Here is a 15,470-nt window from a genome sequence, read left to right as displayed (position 1 = left end):
AAACCATGGTTAATACAGAACTCTATATATACTATGGCTTTTTTTCCATCTAATAACTGAAACAGCTACTAAGTGACCAATGGGCAGGTAGCATCTATGCTGAACAAAGGGGTGATTCACATCCCAGGCAACACAGAGTGGGACTCAGAGATTTCATGACGCTGCCCAGAACAGCGTGCAATTAAAACGTATAAATTGTTTATTTCTGGCATTTTTCACTTAATATTTTCAGACTATGGTTGACCCACAGGTGGCTCAAACTGCAGAAAGTGAAACTGTGGATAAGGGGGCACTAGTTTTACTATTTGGGAATGTGGCCCATTGCTTTCAGAGAATCAACAATTTCATTAGTTGAAAATACAAATTTCTATGGGTAGTTTTCTAATTTTCAAATGTCAGTAGCTAATTTACAATTATCTAAAATACTATGTGGGCTACTTTGTGAGCTTTGCCTTAATGTTTGTAAGACTAATTGCCACTGGAAATGGAATTCTGCCTGGCTGTGACCCCTGAGTGATAGGAATAGAACCTGTAAGTGGCAGTTACAGAGAAATAGGCCTTGGTCCAAAATAAGAGCACATTTTCTAATAATATTATTCAAAGACAGAGTGGTCTGCTGTGGGGCTTGAGTTGCTCATTTCTATAGATGTTCAAGTATCAATTGGTTGACATCATTGCCAGAGCTGTGTAAAGGAAGACCAGGCATCAGATAGATGGGATGTTAGGCTTCACATCTCCCTTTCAAACCTGAGCTCCTTTGAATCAAAAGCACTACTTTTTCACGAAGGTTTCAATTCAAAGCTGGACTGGGCATTCAGAATGAGCCTTTTGGTTTTACGTTCTGTGTCGTACGTAGAACACATGTGTGTCTCTTCTGGTCTGTTAATATAGGGTGGGACTGAGATGCCTTTTCCAAGGGAAAATGTTTCAAAGGCTGATTATTACTATTTTAGACTTCCTATCTCTTGGGTTTGTCTTGCCCTGAGTTGGCCTGTGTTTCTTCAAATCCACTCAGCAAGGTTCAGCTTGGCTTGGCTGTGTCTCTGCTGGTATTATTTTCTATGGAAATAAATGCACACAGACTCTGATAATTTATACACATTCAGATGTAACCATAAGGAGAAACCAACACTTTACTATATATTTTTAAATTGCCGTAAATCTGGGATGTGGAAATGAACAATTTTTCTTCTTCTGAACACATATATTTGCCCATATTGGTATTTTCCGTACCCTCAAAAACATTGACTATATCAGTATAACACTGAAAATGCGGACATTTAAGCAAAAACAATTTGGCCAATTAAACCAGATACATCAATTAATGCAATGACAAAAATAAGTCAAAGAACTCAGCTTTGGCACGTGGAGGCATTCAAGACACCAGCATCTGTTTTATTTTTGACAGCAACGTCTGGTCCTTATACATTCATCTAACACTTTCAGTAGATCTTGACTTCAGTATGAAACTTGCTCACATTTTCAGATCTACAAAGGACAGATTTTAACTATTATTCTGAAAATGCTTTCCTTTCCATAAGAAAATGAAGAAGAAAAAAGCCTGCTTTATATTAAAATGCTTATTTTAGCCATGAAGATAAGCCCTAGCCATTCTCAGATGCTGAAATACTTTGGTTTGGAAGATCTTTACTGCATGGTTCTTGGCCTGGCGCCTCATCACGCTAGAGAATCCAATCTACGTGAATGTTCTGTTTTTCAAGCATTTGTTTGCAAAGTCTAATCTGGAAGGGGAATTAATATTATTAAGGACCTTTTATGTGCAAGGGCTGTGCCAGGCATTTAACATGTATTACCTTGTTCAACCCTCACAATGACCCAGCGGGGTAGGCATTACTACCCACATGAGAAAGCAGGCTCCGGAGCATCAGAATCAAATCAGAGCCTGGGACTCAGGGCAGCCAGCTCCAAGGTCACACAGGTTTTGTTTGTTTGTTTGTTTGTTTGTTTGTTTGTTTGTTTGTTTGTTTCAGCATAAGAAAATGATGGGGAAAGGAGAAGAGAAACCCATTGTAAACTTAGGTAATCAAAAATTAAATTTCAGGGACCATTTATGAAATTATCTCTTTCAATCGTAATTCCAGTTACAAATTAAATTTAACTGTAGGGAGACCTGAGTACAAACATTCATTGATTCTTAGCCTTACAGTAAATTTGTGAGATCAAAACTTCCTAAATCCTGTTGCACATGGTACTAGCTACTACTGACTTTGACTTACAGTTGTTAGACTGATCATTAGCAAACAACTTCTGGGCCAAATGCCCACATCAGCTTTGAGTGAACTTCGGGATTTTTCTTTGCTCTGATTTGTAACAATCTGTGTATGCCTTCTTTGGTAACCCTGATGAGTGCTCAAAGTAGGACTTTCGGCAGATATCCTAAGGCTGATATCCCAAATCTGCGTTTGTTTTTTTCCTTGAGGTTTAAACAGTATGTTGAATCAACATTGTATCAAGAGGCTTTGTAGTGCTTTTACCAATAAGTTTTTAGTGAGAGCTGCATTCAGTTCAACTTTCTTTCTCGGTTCCTTCCCCTACCCTGGTTTAGTGTGTTGAAAAATCCTTTCACATCAGCATTTATGCAGCATATAATTTTTTTTACTCTCATCCAACAGGCACATTTGGATTTACGATTTCACTTGAACAGTTGGTGTTTACTGGCAGCAACAAGAACAAAATTTAGAGCAGCAAATGGAAGCTGAACTTGCATGCTGGCTTTGCACTGAAGAACTTTGTGTTTGCCATTTCCTAATTGTGAAAACAATATGTCCAAGATTTTGCAGTCATCAGCATTCTGATGTAACGACTTCCATCTGGTCAAAGGAAGAAATTCAGAACCTCTATCTTCTTTTGAATTCTACTTCAATGCAAAGGTAACTGGCTTGGGGGAATGTTGGAAGACAGAAGAAATTCAGACAATACATTCTGAAAAGCAACTAAAACATCCAGTTTTCCAGGGGATAATTTTCCTGAAGAGCAAACAGGCATAGGGAGAGAGTTTGTCATGATCTTCTTAATGGAAGCGGCTCTAACTGGAGCAAGATGACAGGATTACTTGGAGGTGAGAGACGATAAAGAAAGCAGGATGATTTGTGGCGCGTTCCAATCAGAGGTAATAAGAATTCAGAGATCCACAGAGACCATGCAATTGGAGAACAATACGGAGGCAATGGAGGCCAACAACGTGGTAATAAGAAGCGGTTTAACATCCCATCTCATCCCATCTGGCATTCAGAATTTGGCGCTGGTTATTGAAATATGAAGCTCCTGATGGTCCTCATACTCCTACAGTGACCTTCTTCACTCATTAGCCAGGAGTTGAAGCTGAAAGAAATGTAGCATATCTCAAATGCTTGCTTTGCATTTTTATATTCATTGATTCAACAAATATTTACTGAGCACTATATTACATTTTAGGAATGGCATTAGGTCCTGGAGATATGGGCTAACACACATTTCTTGGCTACCCATTATAGATAATTACATGAGAAACACAAAATATGCATAGAAGGGCCCTAATTTTGAGCTCAAACAACCCAGGAAGAAGACTTTTCTACAGCTATCTTTATACTTGATATTAATCTTTTCTTTATACTTTATATTCATCTTTTTCTGCCTGAAATGAGAAGGGAAGGAAAATAGAATTCTAGAAATAATCTTACAGCTGCCCTTCACTCTATGGAAAAAGTGAGCTCTTGACAGGAAAGGGATTCTATCCATGACCTTACAATTCCTAAACAGCAACAGCATCAGGGACATATTTGTGCCTAGAGTCATAAACCTTCATACAGTAGGCATTCAGTTAATAGGTACTGATTGGCCTAACAGAGGAAGCTGGGCTTGATTATGAAATAAACTAGGCTATCAAATCATGCCTCCTAAAAGCTCATTAAAGGCAGCAACATGGAATGGGGACTGTAAGGATGTTGCCTCCCACCTGCCTTCTTCCTCAGACACATCATCCTGCAGATGTGAAAACGACCCAGACTCTGCCCGCATGTGGCCTCCAGGACCAGGAAGTAGGGCCTTGCCCCACCCTCATGAAGATGGCGGGCTCTGTCACAGAACTGCTGCTCTGTCCCTGACTCCTCTCACTCCCGTGCTCTGTTAGAAACTCAAGCTGTGAAATCACAAGACGCAGAGAGGAAGTGGTCAACTATTGCACATACTCAAGCTACGTAGTCTCAGTTTATTCCATTCTTGCAGGATCATTGTAGGAAGGCATAAGAATCCTGCTTACTGGTGAGCCACTGAACACAAACTCCCTTCTCACCTCTGCCTCGGATCCCACCATACCTGAGGTCTAGAGCTAGAAGCGTTGTTTCATCCACATTAATTCAGGTCTTGGGCAACGTGGCTATTTTCTGACCTGTCTTCCTTCCCACTCTAGTGGTGAATTCTCTTTCTGGGATCTCAACTCCTGTCACCCAGCTTTTTCCAAGCAACCCTAATCTATCTGGCATATCATTAGAATGTTAAACCTAAAAGGAAAAGCCATTCTGTGAGTACGTTTATGTAACAGGATATTAAAATGAGACCTTTCCTGTTGTCTCAGTGCTAGCTGACGTCTTTGAACTGAGAAAAAAATGTTGTTAAAAATGCTCATCTATGGCCGGGCGCGGTGGCTCATGCCTGTAATCCCAGCACTTTGGGAGGCCGAGACAGGCAGATCACGAGGTCAGGAGATCAAGACCATCCTGGCTAACACAGTGAAACCCCGTCTCTACTAAAAACATACAAAAAAATTAGCCAGGCGTGGTGGCAGGCGCCTGTAGTCACAGCTACTTGGGAGGCTGAGGCAGGAGAATGGCATGAACCCGGAAGGCAGAGCTTGCAGTGAACCGAGATCATGCCACTGCACTCCAGCCTGGGCAACACAGCGAGACTCCATCTCAAAAAAATAAAAATAAAAAAAATACTCATCTATTCTCAAGCGATGTCATCTGCTAAGGAGTGACCCAAAAAAGGGTCCAATAACCCAGAAACCATTGCTCAAATCTTAGCTATATAAGGGGAGACTTGTAAATTAATGAGGAGGGCAAGGATTTTATCAGACAGAGCTTTCAGGCTGCTAAAATGCTTCCTCCTCCCTTCTCATGTGTTTTCCCCTCATCTTACACAAATAAGAGGGGGCCAGAGAATCACTTGCAGAGCTGACCTAGGACCCTTAGGCTTCGGGACACATAGAATGTATTAGTGTCTATTGCTGCTGAAACAAATTAGCACACATTTAACAGCTTATACCTCACAGTTCTCTAGGTCAGAAGTCCAGTGGGCACGGCTGGTGTCTGGGCTTCAAGCCTCACAGGGCTGAAATCAAGGTGTTGGCCAGGCTGCACTCCCTCCTAGAGGCTCTAATGGAGCATCTGTTTTCAGACTTCTGCAGGTTGTTGACGGAATTCAGTTCAATTTGCCTGCTGGACTGAGGTCCCTGCTTCCCTGCGGGCTGTCGGCAGGGACTGCCATTGGCTCCTTGCAGCCTCTCTCTGATTCTTGCACAAAGGCGCCTACATCTCAGAGCTAGCAAGAGCGTGTGGAATCCTTCTCACGAGGCCACGTCTCTCTGACTTCAGTCGGGAAATGTTCTCTGCTTTTAAAGGCTCATGTAATTATTTTGAGCCTACCCGATAATCCAGGATAATCCTCTCATCTAAAAATCTGTTACCTTAACCACATCTGCAAAGTCCCTGTTGCCGTGTAATGTAAGCTATTCACAGGTTCTGGGGATTAGGGCAAGGACATCTTTGGTGGGGGCCTTATTCAGCCTACCACATAGAGATTAGTACCTGAAAAGCCAGAAGGTGAGAAGCTAGACAGAGCAGCTGGTGGCAGCTAAAGGAGAAAGGGGGCGAGAGCTGGAGGAGTCGCACTTCCACTGATGGCATGGCAAAGGGGATGTTGCCCCAGAGGACTCGGAGAATGGAGCTGGGCTGTCAGCCGAGAATGGGACTCCACTCAAAAGGAGGAACCGCCAGGAGACGCAAGGAACCCCCGCAGGAAGAAGTCAGAGATGGAGGAGGGGAAGTCATAGCTGGAGGAGACACGTGTGTTAGGAAACTGCAGTGGCAGTTCCCTAGTGGCGGTGTTTCGGAAGAACTCTGAAGATGCCCCTTGAGAAAAGCATCGGCCTTCAGACAACGTTTACACTGGATAACGCTACCAAATCGCAACCTTGCCTTTCTTCCCTACTGTTGTTCTGAAGTGGGAGGACCCAAAGGCAGCAGAAGAGTCAAAGAAGAGTAGCAGAAAGGCAAGGTTGGCTGTCATGCCCTGGCACACCTTGCTGCTACCCTGCAGCTTCCTGCCACCTGGCCATGTATTGCTTCCCCTCTATACCCTGCCTAGGCAGGTCTGGGCTGGGGACACAGGAAGCTTTGAGTTGGGTGAGCAACTGAAGCTTTGATTTTAGACTGAACTGGACCTTCAAGATCTCAAAACACAAAGTATTTGTTAGTAACTGAAAGGTGGCATAAATTTTAGATCAACTCGGATTTTGTCGCCAAATAAGGAAACAAGTTCATTAGGCAGCTCTAAGAAAGAATAGAATTGCCTCCTGCTTGGTCTTTTTTGTTTAATAGATCAGATTCACAAATTCCCCAACCCTTCTCTAGCAACGTGTAGGTTCTGATTACCAAGGGCTATCTCAAGAGAAGGGCCAAACATCTCCATTAACAGGAACTCAAGCCCTTGTTTCATTGAAATGTTTGGTTACAGCTTAATGACCACAATTGCAAAGCCAGAATATTGAGTTTTTATATGATATATTATTTACATGGAATAATGCCCTCTTGGTACCATATTGAACATAGTAAATTCTCTGATAATTGACACTATACAGAAAGAGTACTTTGAGAGATCAAGGAAGGCTAATGTTTTTTGATCTCTAATCCTTGGGCTACCTTTTCCGTGATGTCATGGAAAGAGCATTAGACTAGTTATTGTTCTAGAACTGGATCTCTCACTAACTATATACACATGGGCAGATCATTTTACGTTTTTGAACATCAGTTTCTTCATGTGTAAGGTGGTAACAACAATGTCTGCCCTGCCTTGTTCATAGGATTGTAGGGAGAATCAAATGACATAATGGTCGTGAAAATATATTTCTAAGTTGTAATCTGTATAATAAGGTGTTACGAGTAATTGAACATTTATATATATTCTGTAACAGGTTGTAAACTTTTAAAGAGATCTAGTACACCATGCTTAATGGCCTATTTTTTGAAAGACACATCAAAAACTGTTGACAATAATTGCTTCTAGGTAGAGACATGATGAGAGTGATGGGAAGGAGGCAGACTTATTTTCACTCAATTTCTTTTGTATCTCTTGAATTAATACTATATAAACACATTATGCATTTAATTTAAACCAATACAATTCAATAACTATTTGAGAAGTTAAAGAAAAAAGCTATATCTATCCTGAATAATAAATTGAAAATAATCTAATCTTTCTGTAAAATGGCTTTTTAGGATCTTTAATACTTTAGGTTTAAATGAGATGATTTAATTGATACAACCAACACAGAACTTGGCACATAGTAGGTATTCAAAAAGTGGTAGAGCCCTTTGCCTTGAAGCCATGATATGAATATCCACTCCCAGTGAATTTGCTATATACAAGGATATAGTTAATGGGATGCTGGATATTAGAAAGTTTATTGGATTTTACCAGGATGTTGGACACAGATGGTAAGTGGAAAATGCCAGAAAGTTGATGAATCATCTGGTAAACTAGTGGAAAAGGTAAATGGAGCCAGAAAGAGGCCAGAGAGGGCAAGGAAACAGAACAGGTCTGGAGAAAGGCAACTACACTCATTATATCATGTAACCCACTTTTCAGTTGCTGATGTTTCCAAAATGGTAAGTACATTTTGCAAACTGGAGTTATTCTGATCTTCATGCTATTAAATGCTTATTAATTAACAAATAGCATGAAATCTCATTAGCTAGGCTGTGGGGTTTTTTTTGTTTTGTTTTTCAAATTTAGGATTTCTCTTCATTTTATGGTAAGGAGCAGTGAGTCCATAAATCAGAACACTTTATGAGAAATTCTAACACCTAGCCCTAATGCCAAGACTGAGAATCTGATAGCATAGCTATTAAAAATTAAGACCCCTAAAAGACTTCCATTTCTGCTAACAGCAATGCCCAAGGCAGCCAGACACTATGTCTCCCTTTCTGTTTTAATGTAGTTGCATCAATTCTGCTATTCTGTTATAAAGCAAGCACCTATAATGACATTTACAAAGCAGGCAAAATGAAAACAGAACAAAAACTCGAACTATCACATGCAGAAATCACCACTGATGCTAAGACACTATAGGTAATATTGACATAGCTATGGGAAAATGTTAAATCTTGCTGCTCAAAGTGGTTCTTAAACAGCCTCATCAGCATCACATGGGAGCTTGTTTCCAATGCAGAATCTCAGGCCCTCCCCAAAGACCTACAGAATCAGAATCTTTAGTTTCACAAGATCCCTAAGTGATTTCTATGAATATTGAAATTTGAGAAGCACTAATTTAAATGTATCAGTGTGCTCCAGGTTTAAAAAAAAAAAAATGTTGCTGATGAAAAGATAGCAATTGTTTTATCTCAGAAATGAGAAATGGTCAACTTTGGATTTTTCCTTGAGAATAAATAATTAATACATAAATTCAGCCCAAAACATAACATAGAAACACATTTCCAAAGAAAAAGCTTTGAGACAGTGGAAGCATTTGGGAGCCATGGAAATTTAAAGAAGAAAATAGAAGAAAAAGAAGATCAAAGATGGAGGCTCTAAGTCTTGGCAATTGGTTGAATATAAAGTCCTATGAAGACCGAAGATTCCCCTCTGGTGATTAGAATGAGGGGCTATTAGCTGAAAAAGGAACCTACTAACTAGTGAGGTACCAACAGAATGGAGCGCCAAACTAGGACATTTAAAACCTGGGATTTTTCTTCATGGGATTGTCCATTTTCTGAATCAGTCATTCTGTTTGACAACCAAGAGTTACTTTTATTGCTTTCCCCACCATAGGCCCTTGATTTAAAAGGCTTCATCTATCAAATACTCCCTTTTGCTAAATAGGAGCATTTCCCCATTTTTATCCATTAAAGTCCTTTTGATCAGTGTGAGATAATGTGTGTGACCATTAGATTTGCTGTAATTCTAGACAGAAGCAAAGAAACTTAATAATTTAGTTCATATATATAGTTTTCCATATATGGTTTTGGTCTGGTTAGAAGATAACTCAAGGACTTTCCCTAATAGTGCACATGAACAAGAATCCATTGCTAACCTGAGTGAAATTTCTCAGGACTAAGGTAAGAAGAAGGACTAAGGTCAACAAGGGGGGTTATAAAATAGGAAGAGTTTTCCTACTGTTTCTGTAATGAGGTCTTCCCATTAACAATTCAGTTAAAGTCACTAGGAATTCACCTACACACCTAGAAATACTCAGACCTGTCCCACTTGGAAACAAACTGGAGAAACAGTGGACATCAGCAATCAGCAGGTGACTCTTTATTTTGAATTTGGGAATAATAAAGAAAAATCATTTGTAACTGTCACTTGCGATGTGGAAGGCCCTCATCATTCTAATTGCAGGTTATAATCCATTATCATGAGTAATTTCTTCTGGAAAGTGCCTATATAGTAAACCAGACATAAAGCCAACTTTATGTTACATTTTTGGTGATTTAAGGAATTCTGTTACAACAGACGACATTTTTGAGAGTGGAAATGTACTTACATGGAACCAAAGTTTTAACTCCATGAGTAACTTTTAGTTGGCAGAGGTGAAAATTCTTCTTGAGCATTTAAGCATGGAGATTTTTAGTAAGGTTTTCAATTAATTAAAAAATTTAAAAACTCCTTCATCATATAGAGTAACTTTAATAGGTACCTAAACTAGCTAAAAGATTGAGCTCTGTCTTGACACTTTTGGAGAATAATGTGGCAACTGTTATGTTTGAATGTGTATTTGGGTCCCAGCATGAACAGACAGGAAACAACTGTTTTAAAATCTCTTTTCTCTGTGTAGGTTTAGGTGCAGTCATCTTGGATTTGAGTCGTGTTTGTGAATTTTCATGTGTTACAACAACCAGGTGAATATACTGCTGTGGTTCAATGTCCGTAGGAATTAATACGTGCTTTAGTTAGCAAGTTAGAATTGGCTCACATTAGACGTGACTTTCGATCGTTTTATAAGAAAAATGGAATGAATTGAATATAATCACTTGAATTAGAGTATCTTTTACAGTTTCTCTATTCCTTTGGAGCTGATGGCAAGCCTGGAGAAGCATGCTAAAACAAGCTGACCCGAACATCACATTCTTCTAGTTCTCACTTTGTGGAGTAGGCACAATTCAAATATTGTAGAAGAATATCCGTTGACTTGGGGATTTGTTAACAAAGTTGAAAAACAAGCAAATTATAAACCGGTATCGTGTAATAGATAACATTTTTATGGCTATCTCAGTGGTTTCGTTGGTTCCTCCTCCTGGGCTGGCAGCTGATCCTGGGCATGCTCTCACAGTAGTACAGAAACACAGGAGACCAGGCCAGCCTCCAGGACATCATCCCTTTTGCCTTCTACTTTGGGCCAAAGCACATCATGTGGCAAGCTGAGAGTCAAGGGGCATAGATACAACCTCCAATATGTTTCCGTGTGTTTTCTTTTTTCCTTTCTTCCCTTCCTTCTTCATATGCCAGTCAAACTTTGTAAGATCTTTAAAAATGGGGCTCTTGCAAGCCTAATGACTAGATCAGGGCAAGATCAGGCTGAAACATCCTTTAGGAGAGCCAGATCTAGTGCTTTGCCTCCTGCATTTTGGGAATGTGATGATGTATGCGAGAGCACCACTAAACTGCAACATGTAACCTGTATGAAAGACACACAGGTACCATCCCAGACTATTAGTTTTGTGGTTGTTATTATTTTATTTTCATAGAGAGGAGCTATTTAATTTACTTAGCAGATTAACATTCTCAAACTAAATTCTATCCTAATATTCCTCCTAAATTTGTCCTGTAGACATGTGGGACCACTTTCTCACTTATTTCTTAACAGAGAGGAATAAGAACTGGTCACAATCCTCTCTATACTTAATTTGACACGATAAATTTTTTAAGATGAAGAAAAGTAACTCCCTAAAATTATAGAAAAGGTGAGCAAATAATTGTATAAATCAGGGAAGGGAAGCCCTTCCTAAGTAACTGAATGTCAAAAGCAGGAGCCCTAAAGGAAAAAAAAAAATGTAGATTTGGCTATATATGAATTTAGAATATTTATATATTAAAGCCCATTGTGATGGTTAATATTGAATGTCAACTTGATTGGATTGAAGGATGCAAAGTATTGTTCCTCAGTGTGTCTGAGGGTGTTGCCAAAGGAGATTAACATTTGAGTCAGTGGATTGGGAGAGGCCGACGCAGCCGCAATGTGAGTGGGCACAATCTAATCAGCTACCAGTGCGGCCAGAATAAAGTAGGCAGAAGAAGATGGGAGAAACCGACTTGCTGAGTCTTACAGCCTTCATCTTTTCTCCCCTCCTGGATGCTTCCTGCCCTCGAACATCAGACTCCAATTTCTTCAGCTTTCGGACTCTTGGACTTAGACCAGTGGTTTGCCAGAGGCTCACGGGCTTTCGGCCACAGACTGAAGGATACATTGTCAGCTTCCCTACTTTTGGGGTTTTGGGACTGGGACTGTCTTCCCTGGTCCTCAACTTGCAGACGGCCTATCGTGGAATTTCACCCTGTGATCGTGTGAGTCAATTCTCCTTAATAAACTCCCCTTCATATATACATCTATCTTATTCTGTCCCTCTAGAGAACCCTGACTAATACATCTAGCATTAAAAAAAACAAAATGCAAGTGATAAACTGGGAAATAATATTCATAATATATATGACTTAAATGTGTGTTATTTTTTGTTATATTATTTATGTTACTACCAAAATGGCAAAAAATGAATAAAAATAATACTAAATTATAAACGGAAGAAGAAACAACGGACAAAGGAAGTCAAATTTTTGAAAGATGGAGAACAGGTAAAAAGATCAACAGAACTGAAAACTCAACTGCCAAATGCCTGTGAAGGAAATGCCAGTGAGAAGCAAGCCAACCCTTGCAAGGCAGCACTAGAAAGTCTAGGAATGGGAAGTACTAGCTAGTGTGGAAGGCAGAGTATTTCACAGCAGGAACAACACAACATCCAATAAGTATGAATAATACCTTCAAAATCACTAGAAAAGAAATGCAAATTTTTTTTTTTTTAAGTTTTGAAACAATGAATTTATTTTCCTTAGTAATTCTCGATTTACTTTCTTTTTTTTTATTCCTTATTAACTTTAAGTTCTAGTGTATCATGTGTCAATAACGTTGCATGTGTTTGGTACATATGTACACTTGTGCCAATGTTGGTGTGCTGCACCCATTCAACTCGTCAGCACCCATCAACTCGTTCCATTACATCAGGTATTAACTCTCCATGCATCCCTCCTCCCTCTCCCCATGATAGCCCCTAGGTTGTGATGTTCCCTTTTCCCTGAGTCAATGTGATCTAATTGTTCAGTTCCCACCTATGAGTGAGAACATGCGGGTTCTGTTTTCTCTTCTTGGTGGATAGTTGCTGAGAATGATGGGTTCCAGCTGCCATCCATGTCCCTTACAATAGGACACAACTCATCCTTTTTTATGGCTGCATTAGTATTTCCATGGTGATATGTGCCACATTTCTTAATCCAGTCTGTCACAGATGGACATTTGGGTTGATTCCAAGTCTTTGACTATCGTGAATATTGCATCAAAAACATACGTGTGCATGTGTCTTTTTAGCATCATGATTTATATCCTTTGGTTTATATAATCCCAATAATGGGATGGCTGGGTCATATGTTACATCTAGGTTTCTAGATCTCTTGAGGAATCGCCATACTGTTTCTCATAATGGTTGATACTAGTTTACATCCCAACCGAACAGTGTAAAAGTTGTTTCCTATTTCTCCAATCCTCCTCCAGCACCTGTTTGTTTCCTGACTTTATAATGATTGCCGTTCTAACTGATGTGAGATGGTATCTCATTGTGGTTTTGATTTGCGTAAGAAATGCAAATTTTAAAGAGATTTATATCAGGCTCCAAAGGCTGAAAATATAATCTCCAGCATTTTTTTCCATTCATTCATCAAATATATGCCAGAAGCCAGACAACCCTTTTGAAGAACTTTTCTGTAAAGCCATTTACATTTCCTTCACAGAGGAAGGTGATAGCAAGTAGAGAAGAACATGGGGCTGTGTGGATTGTGAGAATGACCCCGTTTTTTCACTCATTTCTAGAATTAAGCCCTTTGTCAGGTAACTTGCAGTGTCCTCCCAACATGGCTGGAGTGACCTGCCCCATCCTTGACTTTCAGCTTGCCATGTGACATGCTTTGGCCCAAAGAATAAGGTGGAAGGGATGATGTCCTGGTTTTAAGCCCAGAGGTAGGCCTGGTCTCCTGTGTTTCTGTTTCATTGTGAGAGCATGACTGGGCTCACCTGCTTTTCCAGGAGGAGGAACCAGTGGGAACACTGAGATAGCCATAAACGTCTTCTCTATTACATTATACCCTTTTCTAATCTGTATTTTGACTTTGTTAACAAATCCCCAAGTCAATAAATATTCTTCCATAATATCTTTTTTGGAGATTCTTGCCACTCTATTTCTGGTAAATAAATGAACAAATTACATTTTCTATGTATTATTTTTCTGCTTATTTACATTAAATAAAAAAATTTCACAAAACAAGAAATACGGTATTGCAGAGTGGGTTAGGCAGTGGAATTACTTTTCCAAAATATAATTTTATCTATTTAAAGAACACTTAGCAACATACTTGGCTACCTTCACAGAATTCTCTACCATAACATTAATCTATTACTTTAGAGTTTCAGAGCAAGAATTCATCCCCAAGTACTATTGTCCTTCATAAACCATTCCCACAATTTTTCTTCATTACTTAAAAAATTAAACTTATTTTGAGATGATTATAGATTTGCATGTAGTTGTAGGAAATACTACAGAGATTCTGTGTACCCTTCATCTAATTTCTCCCAGTAGTAGCATTTTGAAAACCCACAGTACAACCTGGCAACCAGGATATTGACATCATAGCGTTCCATTGATCTCATTCAGATCTCTCCAGTTTTACTTGCAGTCTTTTGCAAAATAACTTTAGAGGCTATGGAATCTTCTATTGTATTGATAAATGTATCAAATTTTCTTAAGCAATTCCTTAATACTAAACATTAGTATGTTTCTAACTTTCAGTGCAATAAAGATTTCATAAACATTTTAATATAAATTTTATTGCATACATCTGTTTTACAGATTAAATTTCTTCAAGTGGAAATGTTAAGTCAAATAAATTACCTATTTCTAATAATTCTTATTAAAGAAGTGAAACCTAGCAGGAAGAATTGTATTTGGTAACTAGACTTGCAATTGTATTTGATAATTAGCCTATCGATTTTGTTTGATAATTAATGTATATTCTTCCCAATATACATTAACATCCCCTAGTTTAAAAAAACAACAAAGATTGTGGACCTCTATATCTATTAGCTACCATTGCATAATATTCTTCAGTAGTTTTAAACAATAATTGTACACATACACACACACACATATTTGTCATCTCAGGCTTCCATAACTAAATACCATAGAGGGGGTGGCTTAAACAACAGAAATTTGTTTTTCATGGTTCTGGAGGTTGGAAGTCTGAGACCAGGGTGTGACTGTGGTTGGGTTCTGCTGAGAGCCTCTTCCGGTTTATTGACAGTCACCTTCTTGCTGTGTCCTCACATGAGGGGAAGTAGAGGGAGAAAAACCTCTCTGGTGTCTTTTTTTATAAGGGTACTAATCACATCGTGAAAGTCCTACCCTCAAAACCTCATCTAAACCTATTTATCTCCCAAAGACCCCATCTCCAGATTCCATCACATTGGAGCTTAGGGCTTCCACCTATGAATATTTCTGGGGTACAGTATAGTTCAGTCTATAGCAATAAAAAATAAAAAATAATATATATATGTACACACACACACATATATGTATAATTTATATTCATATATACTTATATAGTTGAAAGTCTCCAAGATCATGAACAAAATGCTGAATGGTTATTTCTGGGTCATAGAAGGAGAGCAAATTCTAGAACTTTTTCTTTGTGTTTCTCTGTGTTTTCCAGGTTTTATTCACTGAGCATGTACTACCCTTGTGTTTATAAAATATTAAATTTTTAAAAGAAAAAGATGTTTTAAATTACGAGGTACAGAGGGTCGATACATTTAATAATAAAGGTTGGAATGGCACATAGCCCATCACTAATTGAAGAAAAAGCTTTAGATTATGTAGTCCTTTAAACAAATTAACCTAAAACTAATGAAATCCCCTTGTTCGTGATGATAGTTGCTATCA

General features: G+C 38.9%; 1 protein-coding gene across 1 annotated transcript in view; it reads right to left on the bottom strand.

The window, feature by feature from the left end:
* Window positions 1–1,990: 1,990 nt before the first annotated feature.
* DLEU7 (deleted in lymphocytic leukemia 7) overlaps window positions 1,991–15,470 on the bottom strand; it is a 129,928-nt gene continuing 116,448 nt past the window's right edge. The window contains exon 2 of the mRNA XM_017873744.1: window positions 1,991–3,342. Within this exon, the coding sequence (XP_017729233.1) occupies window positions 3,319–3,342 (24 nt within the window). The 3' untranslated portion in view covers window positions 1,991–3,318. The remainder of the gene's footprint in view (window positions 3,343–15,470) is intronic.

The sequence above is a fragment of the Rhinopithecus bieti genome, unplaced genomic scaffold, assembly GCF_001698545.2.
Source record: "Rhinopithecus bieti isolate Rb0 unplaced genomic scaffold, ASM169854v2 scaffold_7398, whole genome shotgun sequence".
In the NCBI taxonomy this organism is placed as follows: Eukaryota; Metazoa; Chordata; class Mammalia; order Primates; family Cercopithecidae; genus Rhinopithecus; species Rhinopithecus bieti.
The sequence above is the reverse complement of the archived record's forward strand: the minus strand, read 5'-3'. Positions and strand labels throughout refer to the sequence as shown.